We start from the raw sequence: 20,479 nt of genomic DNA, 5'->3' as shown, positions 1-20,479 counted from the left end.
GCCACACCCCCACCACATGATGAAACCACTTGGGATCCTTGTTGGCAACCCCACCAGACAGACACACAGTCCAATCCCACCCTCTATCTGCCGCAGCCAGGTGTTACGTGAGCGTCCCTTTGGCCTGGTCTAGCCACTTGGGTCCTCAACAATGAGGATCCTGTGAGCCGGATCATCCTCTGGTAATCACGCCACATGGCCGTAGTGCCATAGCTGAAGCTCCCTCACAATGCAGGTAATGTTTCTCATTCGGGACTCCATGAGCAACCACTCATTCGACAAAAAGTCAAACCAGCGATATTCAACGATTCTCCAAAGAGACACAGAACCATAGGAGTTTAGTCTTCATCTCAAGTCACTAGATAGCATCCATGTCTCGCAAACCATATAGCAAGACAGTAAGCATCAGGACTCTAAAGACTTGGACCTTCGTCCTTTAGCATAGATATCAGGAGCGACACACACCCCTTTCCTGTGACCTCATGACCTACCCGCCCCCATGCTCTCCCAATCTGTAGGCTGACTTCATAGGAAGAGTCACCAGAGACATGAATGTCATTGCTGAGGTAAGTAAACCTCTTGACAAGGTTGACACCCTCTCCTCAGACAGACACACTGCTGATGGATGTGCCCATATTTGCTATATAAATAAATAAATAAAAAAAAAAGGTATTAAAGGCCTGGCTGCTGGTTTTTATCAGGACACTAGCAAGCCCAGACACTCCGACTCCTCACTCAGTCTCTTGAATGCCCCGATCAGAGCCTCCATTGACTCTGCAAAGATCACAGCATCCTCAACAAAAATCAAGATCAGTGAATTTTTTTTCTTCGCAAACAGATGCCCCACAGCCGCTGGACCCCACAACCTTGCCCAACACCCAGTACATGCAAGCATTGAACAGAGTAGGAGCAGAACACACCTCGACGAAACCCAGAATCAACTGGTGAAAAACGCAGTATTCTGCCTGCACTCTGCACAGCCCTCACAGTACCAGTGTACAGGCCGGGCATGATATCCAGCAACATTGAGGGGTTAGCTTGGTTAATTAGAAATTGTAAATTGTTACAGTATAAATGAATAAGGACACAGATGTGTTCTGTGGTAGAGTGGCATCCTATTTATAGTTTGTGTCCTGACGCATATCGAATCCTGATAAAGACTGTGGCTTCACATCATCCTTAATTGAACCAAGCAGATTAAGTAAATAGATAAGTGGTAATTCAAAAGGTCAAGAAAGTTCTATTTTCAGCAACTCAAGGAACAGAAAAATGAAAAAGTATTTTTATTATAATTGCCTTTCTTCTCTAAACACTTCCCACGCTGTACCACAAGCTTCTTAGTCATCCGAGAAAAATGTATTGATTTTAGATAAACCTCCTGTTGCACTGCTGTTTGTTATCATCCACTTAAAATGTGTTATGAAGCTCATTTGATTGGTTCAGGCCAGTCACAAAGAGAAGAATGGCATTTTGTTGTTTTTTTTTTTTGTAAACTGGAAAGTGAAACCATCATCATTAAAATCTGATTGTATTGTTCTGACCAGGATCCAAGTCATATGCATAACGTATACAGACTTGCCTAAAAATGATTAACTTAGAATACATGTTCTGCTATGCAGTCCTGTGTGATTTTTACAGACAAACTGCTTTTTCCTGATTTGTTTTTTTTTTTTTTTTTTTAAACTGAGTAGTTTAAAATCCTAGCGGGAGCAAATTGTTGCCTATACTATTCATGTTGTTATAAACCATAAATGTGGCACGTCTCTAATGAGGTAGGGACGTTTATGTACACGTAAGCCATGAGCCTGTTTCATACTTTTAGCCTATCACAGGAATGGTCATGTTAGTTGGTGAATCCCATGTCAAGGGCATGTGTAAATAAAGCCAAAGTTGAAGATCCCAAGAATCTTGATGCAGTAGTTTCCAATAACAGCAATCTTGTGTAATTATTTTTGGAATGTCATTTAAGAAAAAAGCTGCAAGTTCATTTACACAAAACCCTAATGACAGACTTGAAATTGAAAAACAATAATTGTAACAACTAAGTCGTCAGGATTGTGTATCTTTTTCCCCACCAGCTTATTTATAATATTTTTAGGTAATACCTATTGTACGTGATTTATTTCAGATTTAAAATAGATTTATTTTTTTCTTCAAGACAGGGGAAACTAGAGAGGTTTACCATTTTCATTATACTACGTGGCCTGACTTTGGAGTCCCGGAATCTCCAGCATCATTCCTTAATTTTCTCTTTAAAGTAAGAGAGTCGGGGTCCCTTAACTCTGAGCATGGGCCTGCTGTTGTTCACTGTAGCGCAGGAATTGGACGTTCAGGAACATTTTCATTGGTTGATACTTGTCTTCTTTTGGTAAGTTAGTAATACCTTTTATAAGACTTACTTTGGGAATGCATTCATTTTGGGTCATTACACTATTTCAACTGTAATTAGTCTTTGTATCACAGACCAGTTTAACATTTTTTTCGGACTTCTCTACTGTAATATGCCTCTTTTATATGAGTAAAATAGTAATATTTGTTATCTTCCCACACGATTAAGTTGTGTAAGATATGGATATATGCTGCATTTTAAATGAATCTGTTTATGGGAAAAAGCATTGCATAAATGTATCTAAAACATTTGCCTCAAAACAAAACATTATAAACCAAATCTTTATATCCTTAACTTCAGCCCCAATTCTAAAAAAGTTGGAACACTGTGTAAAATGTAAATAAAAACCAAATGCAATGATTTGCAAATCTCATAAACCAATATTTTATTCACAGTAGAACACAGAAAATATATCAAACGTTTAAATAGAAAATGTACCATTTTTAGAAATGAATAATTTTGAATTTGACTGCAGCAACACGTCTCAAAAAATTTGGGGCAAGGCCAGGTTTACCACTGTGTAGAATCCCTTCTTCATTTAACAAAGGTCTGTAAACATCTGAAAACTAAGGAGACTAGTTCCTAGACTTTGTTGTCCTGTTCTTGTCTGATGTAGGATTCTACCTGCTCAACAGTCCTGGGTTGTCTTTGCCGTATTTTTCGTTTCATGTTTTCAGTTGGTTTAAAGGTCTGGACTGCAGGCAGGCCAGTTCAGCACCTGGAATCTTGTACTCTGAAGCCATGCTATTCTAATAGATGCAGTATGTGGTTTAGCATTGTCTTGCTGAAATATGCAAGGCCTTCCCTGAGAAAGATGTCGTCTGGATGGGAGTATACGTTGCTCTATAACCTGTATATACCTGTCAGTATTGATGGTGCCTTTCCATATGTTCAGGCTGCCCATTCCATAGGCACTAATGCACCCCCATACCATCAGAGATGCAGGCTTTTGAAATGAGCACTGATAACAAGCTAGATGGTCCCTCATCCCTTTGTCTGGAGGACACAATGTCCATGCTTTCCTAAATGAATGTCAAATTTCGATTCATCTGACCACAGAACAGTTTTCCACTTCGCCTCAGTCCATTTTACATGGGCTTTCGCCCACAGAAGACGATGGTGTTTCTGGATATTGTTCACATATTGCTTCTTCTTTGCATGATAGAGCTTTAACCTGCGTTTGTGGATGGCACAGCAAATTGTGTTCACAGACAATGATTTCTGGAAGTACTCCTGAGCCCATGCAGAGAATCTTGCCTGTTTATAATGCAGTGCAGCCTGAGGGTCTGAAGGTCTCGGGCATCCAGTATTGATGTTCAGCCTTGTCCTGTGTGCACAGAGATTTGTACAGATTCTCAGATCTTTTGATGATATTATGTACTGTGGACGATGAGATTTTCAAAGTCTTCACAATTTTACATTGAGGAATATTACTCTGAAATTGTTCCAAAATTTGTAGACGCAGTTTTTTGTAGATTGGCGAGCCTCCACCTATCTTTACTTTCGAGAGGTTCTGCCTCTTTAAGATGCTCTTTTTATGCCCAGTCATGCTGCCAATTAACCTAACTAGCTGTTTCTCTTTAGTATCATTTACTTTTATAGCATTTTGTTGCTCCCATCCCAATTTTTTTGAGATGCATTGCTGCCATTAAATTCAAAATGAGCTCATGATTTCCATGAAATAGTAAAATGTCTCACTTTCAACATTGGATGTTTTCTGTGTTCTATTGTGAATAAAATATGAGTTTATGACATTTGCAAGTCATTGCATTTTGTTTTTATATACATTTTACTCAGCGTCCCAACTTTTTTGGAATTGGGGTTGTAGTTTCTGAGTTATTTTCTATAATCTGTTTGCTTCCTTCATTACATTTGCAGAAGCAATTTACAACAAATAGAAAATGAAGAATTGTGAATACTTTGAGTGGCTTTGAAAACTTTGAAACATTAAATGGAGTCAATGAACAGAGAGAGTGATGGGCAATTAGCCACACAAAAGCAGGAGTATTATTATTTTTGCTAATGTTAATCCCTTTGCAAAGGTTAGATAGATAGATACTTTATTAATCCCAAGGGGAAATTGCTTGCGCCTTAGCTAAATACACCCTAAAGAAACTGTCATTCATTTGCAGATAAATGTTAATACTTGTGAAGATGCTGTATACTGTCTTTGCCTTGCACTTTGCACCGATTTTAATATCATAAGCAACATATTATGAGTTGTGTCAATTGCCATGGGCCTCTTGTACCAGGTCTTCCTCAGTACTAAGTCTTAGAGTAGAATTTGTTCCTTGTCATATAATACTGCTGTTCTTTAATAAACGTAAAAATTTAAACGTTTTTTTTTTTATATATTTTTTTTTTCTTCCCACACATCCTCTTCTTAGTTTAAGGTTAATCCAATTTATAAGATTGCAGCATCTCCTGATTTTACTTATTAACCATCTCCCCTACTGTGAATATTTTTCTTCTTATACATTTTTTCCTTTATGTAATAGCAGTGGAAATGGAATGCAAGGTTCAGCTTGCCAACCCGAGTGAAAATAGACAAGAGATTTTAAAGTGGTGCTGGTGGCTCCTATATATATATGCTGAACAAAATTCTTGAATTGTGTGTGTTTTTATATTGTTTTTTATTTCAGATAACCTGAGAACTATACTTTTTTTTTTTTATTACAGATGGATAAAAGAAAAGATCCATCATCAGTGGATATTAAAAAAATATTGCTTGATATGAGGAAATACAGGATGGGTCTCATTCAGACACCTGACCAGCTTCGATTCTCATATTTGGCTGTTATTGAAGGTGCAAAATACATAATGGGAGATTCCTCGGTACAGGTGATACTTTTATCCATTCAGTTTTATTGAAATGTTTGTGATGACATAATGGTGATCTGTTTGTGCATGTACTTCATTTAAAATCGTATCATTGTACGTGTGTATATAATGTCTTGTAAAAAAATTTAGTCCCTTGACCGTTTTGTAATTTTACTTGTCATATTTTTTTTTTTTTTGAAAGCTATGAAGCTCAGAATTATTATTTTATGTAGTATTTGTTATGAAAGATAAGAAAATGACCAAAATACAGTTGTGGGATTTGTTATTCAGTTAAATTAGAGGATTGATCAAGGAACTAAATACGTTTGCAAGGTATGGTGTGTGTGTGTGTGTGTGTGTGTGTGTGTGTGCGTGCGTGCGTGCGTGCGCGCGCATGTGTAATGTGCAAACACATTGGATACCGTATAATATTTATGTATATTTTGTCTTAGATGTTTTCTGATGACACACTAATGCAGAAAACAAAAAACAAATGTCTGAATTCTAATCTTTCATTTTCCAAGAAAATAAATGTTACTAACTGTTTTTGGATTTTGTTAAAGGAATTAAAATATTAATAATAGACCCCTTTTAAGATTAAAACTTGTTTATTTTAAAAGTCTATAGCCCAGTGCAGGATTAAAGAGGTGGCACAGTGGGTAGCGCTGCTGCCTCACAGTTAGGATACCCGGGTTCGCTTCCCGGGTCTTCCCTGCGTAGAGTTTGCATGTTCTCTCCCTGTGTCTGCGTTGGTTTCCTCCCACAGTCCAAAGACATGCAGGTTAGGTCGATTGGCGATCCTACATTGTCCCTAGTGTGTGCTTGGTGTGTGTGTTTGTGTATGCCCTGCAGTGGGTTGGCACCCTGCCCGGGGTTTGTTTCCTGCTTTGCGCCCTGTGTTGGCTGCGATTGGCTCCAGCACACCCCTGTGACCCTGTAGTTAGGATATAGTGGGTTGGATGATGGATGGAGGTTCTTATGATCAGTTGTAAAATCAATCAACTTTTCAACCAAAACAATTTTTTTTTTTAATTGCTATTTATAGTAAGAAGCTTTTGATTATTTTTTAAGCTTCTTTGCTTCACATTTGTTTTCTAAACGTGCCTATGACTTGCACAGTACTGTGTGTATCAATATATACATATAGTGTGTGTGTAAAATAAATAAAGTAATATATATGAGCAAATACTTTTCTTTATTTATTTTTTTTATTTTTATTCTTTTAAATACACCCCTCAAGTATTACACCAGACATTAGGCAATATATGTAAAGCACTGGGTTAGAGGCTTTCACCACACAACCTCATTTGTATTCTCCTGCAGGGTTTAGGCACAAAGGGCTGACATTTTGCTAAAAACCACTGAATTTCAGAAGCTTAAATGTTTGAAATAAACATCTTTAATTTGTTAGTTATTCATGGCTGTAATTTTGAAGCTGGCAATGCCAAACTGTTCTGAATTTTTTTTGGCCATTCTTGTGGCCTTAAGGATTCTGACTAAAGCAAAATTTATTTTCAGTTTGTTATTAAAAGGTTCATTTCTTTTTTAGGGTGATTTTAGTGTAGTTCTTTGGGAGCATGGATACATTTTCATGATGCAGGTTATGTTTTACATATTAAGAAAATTTCTTTAGAAGAAATGAATTAATATGCTTGCAGTAACCAGCTATAATTTTAAAACATCTTTTACAGGAACGATGGAAGGAGCTTTCTAATGAAGACCAAAAACCATCTTCTCCAACTCAGAACATTAAACATTGTACAGAAAACTGCAATGGGGCCAGAATTTCTCCCCTGATAAAAGAAGAGCACGCAATTGAAACAAAAATTCCAGAGGTAGCTGTTAAACAGGAATGTACTGATGGGAATACAGCAAGGTAAATATTTCTTTTGCATATATTATGTTCATTTTATATCTCATATATGTCTCTCAATTATATAAAAAAAATCTTGGGATGAGACGAGACGAGACCTGTTCAGAGAGACAAGACGTGACTTTTTCAGAAAGACACTTTCACGTCCTGCGAGATGACTTTGTGCCAAGAGATTTAACCACGCCCGGGGCCGGAAAAAGACAGAGCAGATGAAAAAGTAGAACGTCATAAAAAATTTAAAAATGTTGGTGCGATACACATGCAGAGCAGATTAGAGATGATGGAAGTAGGAAAATCCGAAAGTCTCAAAAAACGATAGTAAAGATCGCATTAGCACTAACAAACGAAATTTATTACTCGGTGAAATAACAGAACCGCGAAAAGAGATGGAATATATTGTTCAGATTTAAACTTTTAAGTCGAAGACTTGTAGATCGTCTAATTCGTGTTGCCAGGAGGGGACAGTTCTGTCTCTCAATTAAAAGAATGCGCTTGAAATTATGCATTCTAAATTATTTAAGTGAGTGGAAATATGTTTGTCAGGGAATACTTTTTTTTTTTTTTTTTTTTGTAAAGACCAAAGCTATAGACCGAACATATGGACTGGATTGTACATAATGCTATTGTTATTTTCTACCATGTTACTGTAAGTACTATTTTTGGGGTTATCTTGTATCAGGGTAACTATGACTTCTTTTTAAGCAGGGAGACGGCTTCAAGAAAGAAGCTCCTCATGCTGCAGTATATTAACAGTGATTACTAACTGTCAAGCTAGAATGTGTAGCCTCATGTATGTATGTAAATAATAGAAAAATACTAAAACATATTAAAAATTTGTTTTAAATGTGAAACATTTTGGATTCAAAATTGTATGACAGGTCTACTACAAACACAAGGACTCATCTGTTTACAAAAAAAAAAAAATATTGAGTATTCTCACAGGAACCGAATCTTGTGAAATCTGATCAGATACTTAAAATCTGTTTTTTACAATTTTGAAAGAGCTGAAATGTAGAGGATTGAGTCGTGGGTTTTTTCTGATAAGGTGTAGCACATTTTTCCTATAGGCATACGATTTTAGCATAACGTGTATCAAATAAAGACAATAATAAATTGTGATCTGCTGTAGAACTGAAACACCTTACATATTCTATTGCAAAACAAAAAAAAGTAACATTATTGTGTCATGATAATGTTAAATCATGGAGTCCCTGGCAGTTCACACCTGTAGTAAATATGTTTAATACAAAACGAATAAGTTATTAATAAATACATACAGTAAATAAGTAATTTTCATTAGCAGGTTAGTCTCAGTTAAAAGCTGACTTTGCCATCAGTCTGTTGGAAAGTTTTTCAAATGATTCAGTACCACAGCAATAACTTTTAGTTATACCAGTTACATTTACACTATTGTATCAATCTATACAGGATGATTTTGTTTTTAATAATCTCAAAGCTCAAAGGTTAGCCAATAAAAAAAGGTGCCATTTTGCTTGACTTTTTGTAAAATTGATGAAAGTACAAGACTCTGACTGGGCCATTCAAGGACATCCATTTTCTTCATTTTAAGCAACTTCACTGATGCTCTAACAGTGTGCGGTTGAAACACAAACTTCCACTCCATTTTAAACTTCTTGGCAGAGATGAACAGGTCTCTCCCCACCCTGAATCTGTCCATATTGTGCAGCATTCATCAAACCTGATCAGATTGCCTATCCCTGCTCTCCTCATCAAGAAAATGCCACAGTGGTGATGGTGTCACATGGCTGTTGTGCAGTGTTAGATTTATGTCACACATACCAGTTTGTGTTCAAGACAAAATGTTCAACTTTAGTCAGATCAGACCACAAGACTTTGTGCATGACTTTGTAGTGTCTTTCAAGTGACATTTTACAAATTTTTTGGGGGTCAAGCACATTTGTGTTTTTTGCCAGGGCTACTTCCTTGCCATTGTTTCCATAAAGGCCCCTTTATGTGCATTGCCTTAGAAATTGTTGAGCCATAAATACCCTCTCCAATCTCCATCACTGACTTCTGCTACTCGGACAGCTGGCATATCACAGTAGACATTCTACCATTTCTGTTTGACAATCAAGTTCAGTAGGGTGGCTTGCCTTGGGCAATATGGCTGTAATGGACTATACTGAGCAGTCTTGCCCAGTAGAATTATATCCCTGACTTGTTTTGAATACTCTTTTGTCTTCGTTTTGGTTTGAATTTTGGAAAATCTCAGCCATACTGTTGGTCCTCAGCGAGAGAAGGGAGGAGATATCCTTCTGAACTAATTGAGAACCAGTGATCAACCAGGTGGAGGCCATCAACAAACTGGGGGAGGCAACACACTGCACATGAGCAAAGTTAGCCTTATATTTATACATTTTGAAATTGTGATTTTTATTTTTTTTTGGCATGATGCACAATGATTTTTAGTTCACCTGAAAAAAAATCTTACTTTTAAGAGTACTGCAAGGTTAGAATCTGAGACAATAAGATAGATTTGGAAGTGGAATACTTTTTTAAGGCACTTTATAAACATAATTTTAGTTTACTGTTTAATCTGAAAATTGAAGGTGATTCATGCTATAATTTGGAAGTTTTATATACTTTTTAAAAAAAAAATCATCTTATTTCAATGAACATTAATAATGTTACTTGTACAGTTGCAAAAACAAAATGTGAAATAAGTTGCACAAATTGCTTATGTAAGAACTAATGAGCACTAAGTTTTTTTCTTTTCTGTTTTTCCCTGCTTACCTTCCAGCAGCATCCGCAAGCGAAAAAGAGAAGATAGGATAGCAGGAACGGCACAGAAGGTGCAAGAAATGAAACAGAAGTTAAGCAAAGCAGAGATTAAAAGAAAAAGGTGGATATACTGGAAACCTATTCTCATTAATGTTGGTGCAATTGGTGTGCTTGTGTTTGGAGCATATGTTTGCTGGAGATTATATGTCAGATGAATGATAACCTCACCCCAGGAGGGTGACGTACAAATTAAGCATTTACTTGCACAGTTAGACCCATTCCTTTCAACCTGTGCTTTATTGGATATTTTTGCAGGTGCTAGGTGAAAATGTGTGAGCTTTAACAAAAAACTAAACAGTGAATATGAACTGAGTGTATACATAAGTCAGTTAAATGTAAATATTTTAGTTTCTTAAAACTGGAAACATTTCTGTCAAAGTCACCTACCTGTATATACTCGCAGATAAGTTGAGAATTTGTGGGATTATTTCAAGGTACAGTCTTAGTTGTGTGGCCTGATCCATTTTTTTATAGCGCTCAAAATGGGACAGAAGACTTGTCTCCACATTGAATATTAACTAGACCACCATTATTTATGACATGAAGAGATTCCGATTGCAATACAGTTAAGCAAAAATCCTAAACGTCTACTAAAGCTTTTGCATCATTTGTAGCTTGTCTCCTTGTACAAGGCATAACTTGAGTGCAAGAAAAAAAATTCTGTTTATAAAGTACATCTTCATACTCCTGTCCTTATGACAAAATAGTACCTTCAAAGTGTGTATATGTGTATGCATATATAATACTTACATATTTATATATTTTATTTTTTTAAAGAAGGGATTTTGTGAAATGCTTTATGGTCTGGTGGAATTCACGTCCACAAGTAAAACTTGACAACAAAAGGTGGACTATACACAACAAGACACTGTAGGAATATAAATCGGATACCTTTTAGTAATATCAAAATACCGTGATGATTCTCAAAAGGCATATTATTTTATAAGACTTTTTTTTAATATATTAAGTGTGTTAAGAAATGAATAAGACTTGCCTGTCCACACGTACATCCTTAGCATTCGTTTCTTCATATCCCCCATGTTTTCAGTCTTCTTGTCTCCTGTAAATGGTTCATCCTCCACATTCTACCCAGACTGCCCTATTTATTATGTCATGAAGTGCTTCTGCTTTTGGCTTTTCCTTCAGCTCAGAGGTTATCCCAGCAGACCACTGTCCTCTATTTAGTTCTATCCAATGAATGTGTCCCTTTCAAATCTTTGATCCCCTTAAGTCTTCCTTTATTTTGCCTGTCAGCATTGAAGTGGTGAAATCAGCAATTGTAAAAATGACTGGAGCTGTAACCAGCTTCTGATTATCATAAAATCTGTTTTTTTTCTTTTGTAAGATTTTGCCAAATGAAGAATAATAAAAAAAATAACTAGCATAAATGGCTTTTTTTTTCTTTCTTTTTTCTAGCACCGTCCCTACATTTGCACACCCTCTTGTTGCATGACTCGCTCACCGAGGGCATTCTACTTGGTGATTTCTGCTTCAGTCTGGGCAGGTTTTTCAATATTGACAATTCCCTTATCTAAAAAATTAATTCCACCTGTCAAAAAATGTGTTTTGCAAGTAATTATATCGTTATTTCACAATAACATGCCTGCTAGTGATATTAATAAAAACGTGGATACTCATAAATGTAACCAGGCAGATCTTGTTTTTATCTTTCACAAATAACATGGCAATAACAAAAATGCAGTACCTTGTCCTGCATTGAGATTATAGTTAAGTTGGAAGTGTAGCAACTGGGTGCGCTAGACTGATTTTTGGCTTTCAGTGATGTGAGTTGAATTCCTCTTCCTGCTTGCAGGTTTTGTGTGTGTTGCCAGAAGGGATTTTAACATAAATTTAGGAGTCCAATTAAATTTCTGTGACCCTAGGGTTGCCAGATTAGAAAATCAGAAATACTGGATACTCTTAAAATCTCTCTCTCTCTCTATTACTATATATATAAATTTATACATGCCCCCTACACACCCAGACCAATATATTATATAAAAGTAGAGACATAAGTTAAAAACCATAAAGCAAGGATTTTAATGGGTTATGAGAAAAACAAAAGTAAAATTATTTGAAAATTATTTAATACATACTAAAAAACAATTCTGTAAAAGTGAAATCATTTGAAAATATTTATTTAATACAGACAACAGAGAAATATTATTTAATAGAGGCAGTTAGAAAAAAAGTGGGCCATGGCAAGTAGTAACAACACAGTTTTTTGACACCGTATGTTGCAATGCTGATACAGAACTGCACAGCAGCACGGCTGGAGAGCAAAACGGTAAGAGTGTCGCCGTCCTCAGCCAACCATAGCAACTGAACAAGTTGCAAACGGGCAGCAAACACTTGTTTCCTCGTTACATTTGGGTTATTTTCATCAAGAGAATCTGAGAAAAAGTAGAATTACTTATAAAGTTACAACTAAGTACCGTAAGAAGGTAGTAAAAATATATTTTTATTACGAAATTTGAAAATGAACTAAATACGGGACATTTGGGTGTCCCTGAAAGGTCAGTACGGGACAGGGGACAAAACTATCAAATATGGGACATGTCCCATATATAAGGGACGTCTGGCAACCCTACGTGACCCCATAGTTCTTATTGGATTGAAACTTCAATGGATGAGTGAACATGAAACTCATCTTATGTTGAATATGGACTTTCAGGTTTTTTAATAAAACAAATGCAAGGATTCGTGACACCGGTAAAATAATGGAGCATCCAACCCTTGTAGATGTATTCCTTGGTATTGAAAAATTTGCTTCTGAAATTGAAATTGTGTCTTGTGCTGTGATACTGTCAAGGTTTGTGCTGGATTGTGACTTATTGGACACTTTAGATATACTTGAATGTACAGTATGTGATCCTATTACGTTGAACGTTGCAATTTACAGTCAGAATTGCAGTGTTTCTCTGTAACATATGGGACATTAGAAGTTGTAGGGGCCATGCCTTAATTTCCATGTACATGGTTTTGCTTTTTGTCGGAACAGTGAACTTTGCTTTTTAAATAGAAATATTAATTATTTGGAATTACCAGATAGTGCAACAAATATACATGGAAGTTAAGTTTTATAACAGGTACTTTGGAATGCTTTGCTACACTTGAGCCATTTTATTGTGAAGGGAAATGTTGCATATTATGAGTTGTTTTTTTTAATTGGGAGTTCTTATTTTTTTATTTCAACAGGCACCATTGTCTACATGTCAAAATGAGGCAGTCGTCTGTTCACTGTCCATTTATCTTAGCCATCCATCCATCCATCCATCTATCCATCTATCTTATAAACTTGTTTAGTCCTGAGCAGGGCCGTGAGGAAGCTAGACCTCATCCCAGCATGCATAGAGCACATGGCAGGAACGATCCCTGGACATGGCCCAGTCCATTGCACGGCTAGCACTCACACAAGGACCAATTTCACATCACCGATCCAAGTAACCTGCATGTCTTTGGACTGTTGGGTCTTGAGGAGGTTAAATCCTGCACCCAGTCATTGTCTGTTTGGAGTTTGGACGTTCTCTTTGTACCTTTTGTGGGGTTTCCCACACCCCACATATCTCCACAGATGTTCATTTGTGATTTTTGGCTCTGTGTATGTGCCCTGTGATAATCAGTTGCCCTGTCCGGGGCCGTTTTCCCACCTTATACCCAGTGCTACTGGGATAAGCTCAGAACCCTGAAGTAGATTAAATCGATTTGGAAAAGTTTTGTTATCTTCATACAGTTACTCATTTTCAGAAATGTATTTAAAAGAAATTAGCTGGAAGTTTTATGCAGACAAAAAGGAAGTCCTGACTGGAGGCCAGAATTCTGCTATTAGGAAAAAATGAGAGATGATTAATTACAGGTTATAGTAGGTTATAAAAGTTAAAAGAATATCCATCCATTATCCAACCCACTATATCCTAACTACAGGGTCACGGGGGGGTCTGCTGGTCCACCCAAAATGTACATTTTTTAATATATGTTATATATCTTCCTGTCCTTTATAGTGAAGGGACAATAAAAATTTTGAATCTCAAGACTTCATGGAGAATGGAGATAACAAATTTTCTGATAGAATGGGCATCCATTGTGACCAGTGCTGGGCCATGGCATACTCTATAAAAACACATTACTCGTGTTGCCTAATCCACACGTCAAGACGTCCCGTTTTTTTGCTCACAACAGACGAAATGCATGCATTTATTTGGCATTGTTACTTCAATATTTCTGTAAAATCAGATTCATTGCACACAGAGGGAACAAGATTTTGAATTCAAGACAGAGCTTTGGGCTAGTGAATGAAGGAGAGAGGCAGATTTTCAGTTCAAACATTTAGCAAAAAACACCATGCGTTTTATCCTTGGTGAGCATACAACTGGATGACTTGACACATGGAGTATGCAACACGAGTAAAGGGAAATTTTTCACGGGTGCTTTTTATATCATGTGCTGTGGTTTACTGTTGGTCTCCATAGTTGCCCATTCTATAAGATAGTATGTTACTCCTTTGTTTGTGAAAATATGAGATTACATTTTTGGGAGGAGTATTCCTTTAATTCATGTGTTATGTGAAAATGGCAGCTGGCAGGTTATAATAGTGTGTGTGTGGGTTTTTGTTTTTTTTTGGGGGGGGGGTCCCCCATATTGTATACTCCTACATTTTGACAGCTGGCACTTTATCCAGGATTCAGTTTATATGCGAGTATATACAGTAGACTGTTCTCAAGTTCAGATACAAGTTATCATTTTTTTTTTCTTTTACAACTCAGTGTTCATTTTTCCTCTGTAATCTGTGTTAAGGTTGAACTATAAATATTACTTTGGAAGTCACTCAGATATAAATAATACAATTTTGAGACAAAGTATACTTCAATAGAATAGAAATATCACATTTCAAGCAATAAATGAGTACTTTTAAGATGGCAAGTCATTGTCATATATGTGAATGCCTTTTAGGTTTTTTATTTCTGCCCTTCCCCCCCCCTTTTTAAAACTTGCCTTCTATTGCTGTGCTTTTAAATTTTCTTTGTAGTCGGTTACTTATTCAAAAGTAAATATTATCTCTATGTTTACATTTATATTGAGACACGAATTTCAATTGTTTATTTAAAATATGCTGATTTTTTTTTAAACAATATTTTATTCCCGTTCCAACATTCCAGCAGGATTGAAATGCTAATGTATGTTTTTCCAGTTGCATAGTTTTTGTGTCAAACAGGTATGAATATCAAGCTGTCTTTTTAAACCTGGCATGCAGTCTGAGGTTGAGAATGTATTTGTGTATCTGTTCTTTGAATCTACCTCAGATCTCTGTAAATACACTAACTGATGTAAAGTGAAAAGAAAGAAAAAAACAAAAAAAAAAACCAAAATGAGGACATTAAAAATCGCATTGTGAAGAACTTTTTATAGCTTTTAATTGTACGGAATTTCCTACAGTCAATGGGTGCAAATACACAAATATTTAAATATAGTTAACCAATAAGCAAATATCTTTTATGCAAGGATTTTCTTTGCTCTTTTACCTTATAAGTTTCCGAATTGCTCATCTCTGACTGACAGCAGAGGTGCTATTATTCAAGCCAATAAGCCTTCAATACTTTTAGGTGGAATTAGAAAGAACAGGGTTATTCAGAATACTGTGGCACATCGGTGACAAGTGTACGTATTTTTGTCAGACATTTCTTTAAATTTATGCAACTCTCTCCTTTATTGTCATGCTTTTGTCCAGGGCCTCAGATCTATGTCTTCACGCAGGCAACCGCTCCTTTACTATGTGCTTATACCTCTGGTGAATAAAGTCTGATACAAAGATCATTACTGTTTCTTCTGTTTGAATTCACAAATTTGATTTAACTATGACAAATTAAGAACATAATACTTCTTAAAGATGCCTAACAATTTCTCAAAAATAGCTTTCTGTCATACCTACCTAACCTTTTAATAATTACTCGCTCATTTTCTGTTTCCTTTGTGTCTTCGTTTATTTTAGTAATGCATACAGATGGTGATGGACGGTGTAGTGGTTAGCACTACTGCTTCTTTGATTCAGTGCTCTGGGTTCACATTCCATACCCTCTTTCTGTCTGTGTTGGGTTTTTAGGTACTCCACATGTCCATGTGGATTTTTCTCTGGATACTTTCCTTTGTTACCTTCCCAAAGAGGTGCAGGTTAGGTTAATTGGCCCTTTCTGCTTTTGAATGTGGAATGTACTCTGGAGGGGGCACAAGGTCTGTAATACATTGGGTCTTGTATCTTGCAGATCTTTACTAATTCAAAACTAGGCCAATCAGTGTGTGGTGTTTTTCCTTTTTTTTTTTTTTTTTTTTGCTGAACCCGATCACCAATTTTCTGTTAGAATTAGACGATGACGATGGTGATATCAATCGCTGATTTTATGTTACTAGAATTGGCCGATGCCTATATCAATCGCTGATTTTATGTTACTAGAATTGACCAACGCGGATAGCAATCGCTGATTTCATATTTCTAGTAATGGCCAACACTGACATCGATCTCCAAATTTTTAAACATTTTTTACAGTGAGTTCCTGCATAACCGGACATATAGATGTGTAGATTTTGTCTCTTTATTTTGAATTAATAAAATGAAATTCTAGTGGCTTATTATTCAGTGACCATAAAAATAAATAACATCCCCTTAAAATAATACCTTTATTAAACATTTGAAACATTTACACAAAATATTTATCCATAATGCATAAGAGAGAGAGAGGTTGGGAGCATGCGCCGATTACACCCACCATACAACAAACCACGGATTGTACATAAGGCATAAAAGAAAATAAAGTGCCATAATTACAAACCACAATTCAAATGAAATTTTTATAAGGTGTTTACCAAGAAGATAAGGCTAGCATGCTTAACACATTTACACATTATGTTTATGAAAGTATGTCCTTTAACACTAAAACAAATAAAAACGCACGATTTAGACTTTGGCCTACGCAGGACATGCGTGTACTGATAGAAAAAAAAATCCTTGGATGGTGGTAATGCTGTCAGCCACAGGGTAAAACTTGAATTCAAACTATACATATAATATATATATATTATAAAATATATATATTTTAGATGTATACAAGAAAACAAAACAACAAACTCCATGGAACACAACTCTTTTATGTCTGCTGTGTTGGAATGCAATTTTCCTTTGTGAAGGGTAACCAGTCAGGGAATGAGATGTTCAAATGAGCAGAATCCAGGGAAGGGCCATGAAATAAGCGCAAATAAATCGGAACGTTTTTAGAATCTGCGTTTTCGGCTATCCATATGAATGCTTTTTCAGAAGTATATGGCTTTGGAGAACATTTTCAAAAGTCTTCATTTTCAAGGGTTGAAAACACGGGTAGTGTGGGGAAAAAAGGCAAAAATGGTGAGTAATGTCTACGTTTAGTAGTGTGGATGGGGCCGGAAGCGAAGCCATCTAGTATTTAGTAAGCAATGAGGGCATATTCTTCTTTATCTATTCTTTTCCTAATTAAAAAAACATGAGATGTTATAGTAAACACAAGCCCGCCAACCGTTCAAATTCCAACAAGAAATGTGTGTTTTCAATTAGAGGACAAAATAAATCGTTTAGAACTAGGCTTCTCTTTTAATTTCTGCTGAAGAACCCTCTGAATTCCTTCCTGGTTTTCTCCCATGGCAGCAAATCTGTTTCCCTTTAGTCTTAGTTTTCATTTTGGGTACAAAAAGAAGTCACAGGGAGCGAGATCTGGTGCAGTTTGGGGATGAAGCAACAACCACCTTGTTTTTGTTGGTCAAAAACGTTTTGACTAACAACACAGTGTGTGCAGGTGCTTTGCCATGGTGCAAATTGCAGTTTTGACTGCACCACTTCTCTGGACATCTTTTTCCTGATGCATACTCATAGACTCCTCTATAGTTCAGTGTAATGTTGATGACTAGGTATCTATCCACAGGAACAAGTCTCTCAGTGTCGATAAACGCAATCATCATCATCATATCGTCCTCTCTTGAAAATCTGCCGTGTTGGCATGGAGAAAATCGACAAACTCACCTGCATAATTATAGAATAAACAGTAGAAATGCACACTTGATCAGCTTGGGATGATGTCACTCGTCAAACTGATTAAACAGACTGTTGGCAACAATGCCTAGCAGTAGTATTCCAATCCCGTACCATTTACAGATTCTGGGAATTTTTGGGTTCCCCCTCGTATATAGTGTTCTGTAGGAGACATCTCACACTCCCAAACCTCAAACACAAGTCCCAGGTTCAAACAAATGTTTCTTTCAAAGAAAGACTTTACACCAACTCTTCCACAATAAACGGTACTCCTTTTTCTTTCTGTTCTTTCTCCTCTACTCCTCATAGGCGAGCTTTGTTCTCATCTTCTCACAACTCCTCACTTGGATGAGGCAGAGCAGATTTCTTTCTTCCATACCTGGTGCCACAATATCAGCACTTCTAGGTCAGGCAGAACCATCCTTAAATATGGAATCCTTCTTCCTGCAACACCCAAGAAACCCAGCAGGGTCACCCATCAGGACTACAACTCCCATGTAGACCTGTAGGTATGCAGATGGGAGATGCACCAGAGGATTGCTGCTACTTGTTGGGGGAGAACATGGCCCTTGGAGGCATTGTAAACGCCTCCCAGCTGGGATAAAATTCAATCTTTACTGGCCGGGATGCCAGCCAATCCATGTCTTCTATGCCAACGTGTATAATAAAAATGCGTGGGTATGTATGTCAGAGGCTTCTGCCTCAAAACTCCAGAGATGGCATTTTATTTCCAGCCTATTCACCGTCTCCCTGCTTCTGTGTGTTGTTTATTTCCTCTGGGTACTCCATTCTCCTCTCTCATTTAAACGGGGCCTCTAAACAGTCCTGATTTGAGGTGCTGTGAGTTTACCTTGTTGACACTCCGACTGGTGCTGGTTTCTTACTTTGTGCCCAGACCCTGGTGCATCACAGCCTTGCAAGAGACAGAAATACGACTGAATAAGTAAAGATGAGGACTTTGACTCTTTGGTATTCCTTTTGTAATTCTCTTAGCAGTGGTTTCTGAATGTGTTTAAACAAGCAGTCGGACAACAAAGGTGTTTACTGGTTTTAGAGTTGCCAAATATGCCTTGCCGTGCATCTGCATTAAGTCCATGCCATCTAATGTGAAGCCAGGACCTAATGCAGAGGGGCACGCTTGTTTACTGCACTGTTAATTCACCCGCACATGATTTGCACATAATGTGTCGATGTGAAAAGTGTACTTTTGTGTTAATATTTTGCGTTGTATACCATAGGCTGAGAAAAACTGACACCTAAAACTCCACAGACGCGATGAGTTTGGGCATCTCTGATCTACTCAAGTGATGCAAGATCTACAGGGACGCAGTGAGGTCATCAGCTGAAATGACAAGCCTCACATCTTAACTGTTTACAACGTAAACTTCTACATTCTTTGGATGAAGAAATGTTAACACCAGCATGCAACTTCTACTAATTTAGTAGATTTTTGTGTATTGTCACATGGCTTTTTTTTAATGCTTGTTCTCACTGTGCAAAATTATAAGAAATGACAATATACACAAATGTTGATTTAAGTACTGTCCATTTGTAGCTTGTATTTTTATACCTTTTGGTCTCATAAAATACCTTCTATTTTTGAATAGTTGCCTCAAGTATTTCACTGTGCTACGTATAATATAAATGTGTAAAATGTGAGTGGGGAAACAAGAAATTATTCAGAAAATGTGATGGGTGATATCCTTTATTACGAAGCTGATATTTAGCGAATTAAAGAGGAGTGCCGTAAATGTGTAGTATTGTATTCTGAACCGTTAGACTTGTAAGCACAAACTCAAGTATTGAGATTTTTACAAAGGACCTTGCAAGAAAAGACTTGTGTGTGGCAGAGAAGTTCTCGTTTTCCTGTTCAACTGAAGTAGTTCTGTCATACAGGCCTTCACGGTTCACTGAAACAAAAAGCTTGCAGTAAAGCCAAGTAGCATCAGTAGAGTGGAAATGTTTAAAGTAAAGAAACGTTGACAGTTCATGCTGACACTTTAAAAGAGAAGGTTGAAGCACAAAATTAATTTGTTGTAAATTTAAAGCTGTTAAACTTTTGTAAGATTTAATTTATATTTTCCAGTTTCATGTTCAGTCCGCTTGTATGATTTATCCATTTTGATTTGCAGTCCCCACAGTGTTCTGACGCCAGGCCTGCGACGCCCACGGGACTTCCAGTGTTGTAAAGAGTCACGTTAAGGGGATACGGAGAAACGATCCTCCAGTCTTAATAGTTTGAGATTCAAGAAAGGGAAACCTTTGGTAATAGAAACTTTTTTTTTTTTTACATTACCTACAGTGAGTTTTATGTTTTGTTAATTAGTATTTAATTTTACTTCTTTGTGACCTTCAGGTACAAAACTAATTAAACTTGGATAAATCACATCATCTTGAATTTCTACATCTTCTGTTCAAAAAAAAAAAAAAAAAAATCAAGAAACAATAAGGTAGCACATATCTGCTAATTTTAATGCCATCCGTTTTATGAATGTTTAATACTTAAAGTCCCTATTTATAGAGTATATGGCCAGCTTGTTGGACATCC

At 36.7% G+C, this 20,479-nt stretch overlaps 1 protein-coding gene across 3 annotated transcripts in view; it reads left to right on the top strand.

Moving 5' to 3' along the window:
- ptpn2b (protein tyrosine phosphatase non-receptor type 2b) overlaps nt 1-20,220 on the top strand; it is a 48,429-nt gene extending 28,209 nt beyond the window's left edge. Inside the window, exons 6-10 of one of the 3 annotated variants that reach the window (XM_039739085.1) lie at nt 2,159-2,368; nt 5,069-5,230; nt 6,901-7,085; nt 9,844-9,945; nt 19,170-20,220. In XM_039739085.1, the coding sequence (XP_039595019.1) occupies nt 2,159-2,368; nt 5,069-5,230; nt 6,901-7,085; nt 9,844-9,945; nt 19,170-19,191 (681 nt within the window). In that variant the 3' untranslated portion in view covers nt 19,192-20,220. Of the gene's footprint in view, nt 1-2,158; nt 2,369-5,068; nt 5,231-6,900; nt 7,086-9,843; nt 9,946-11,300; nt 11,815-19,169 lie in introns of those variants that run through there. The other 2 variants (XM_039739083.1, XM_039739084.1) reach the window with 2 other exon arrangements.
- Nucleotides 20,221-20,479: the final 259 nt, after the last annotated feature.

The sequence above is a fragment of the Polypterus senegalus genome, chromosome 16, assembly GCF_016835505.1.
Source record: "Polypterus senegalus isolate Bchr_013 chromosome 16, ASM1683550v1, whole genome shotgun sequence".
In the NCBI taxonomy this organism is placed as follows: Eukaryota; Metazoa; Chordata; class Cladistia; order Polypteriformes; family Polypteridae; genus Polypterus; species Polypterus senegalus.
The sequence above is the reverse complement of the archived record's forward strand: the minus strand, read 5'-3'. Positions and strand labels throughout refer to the sequence as shown.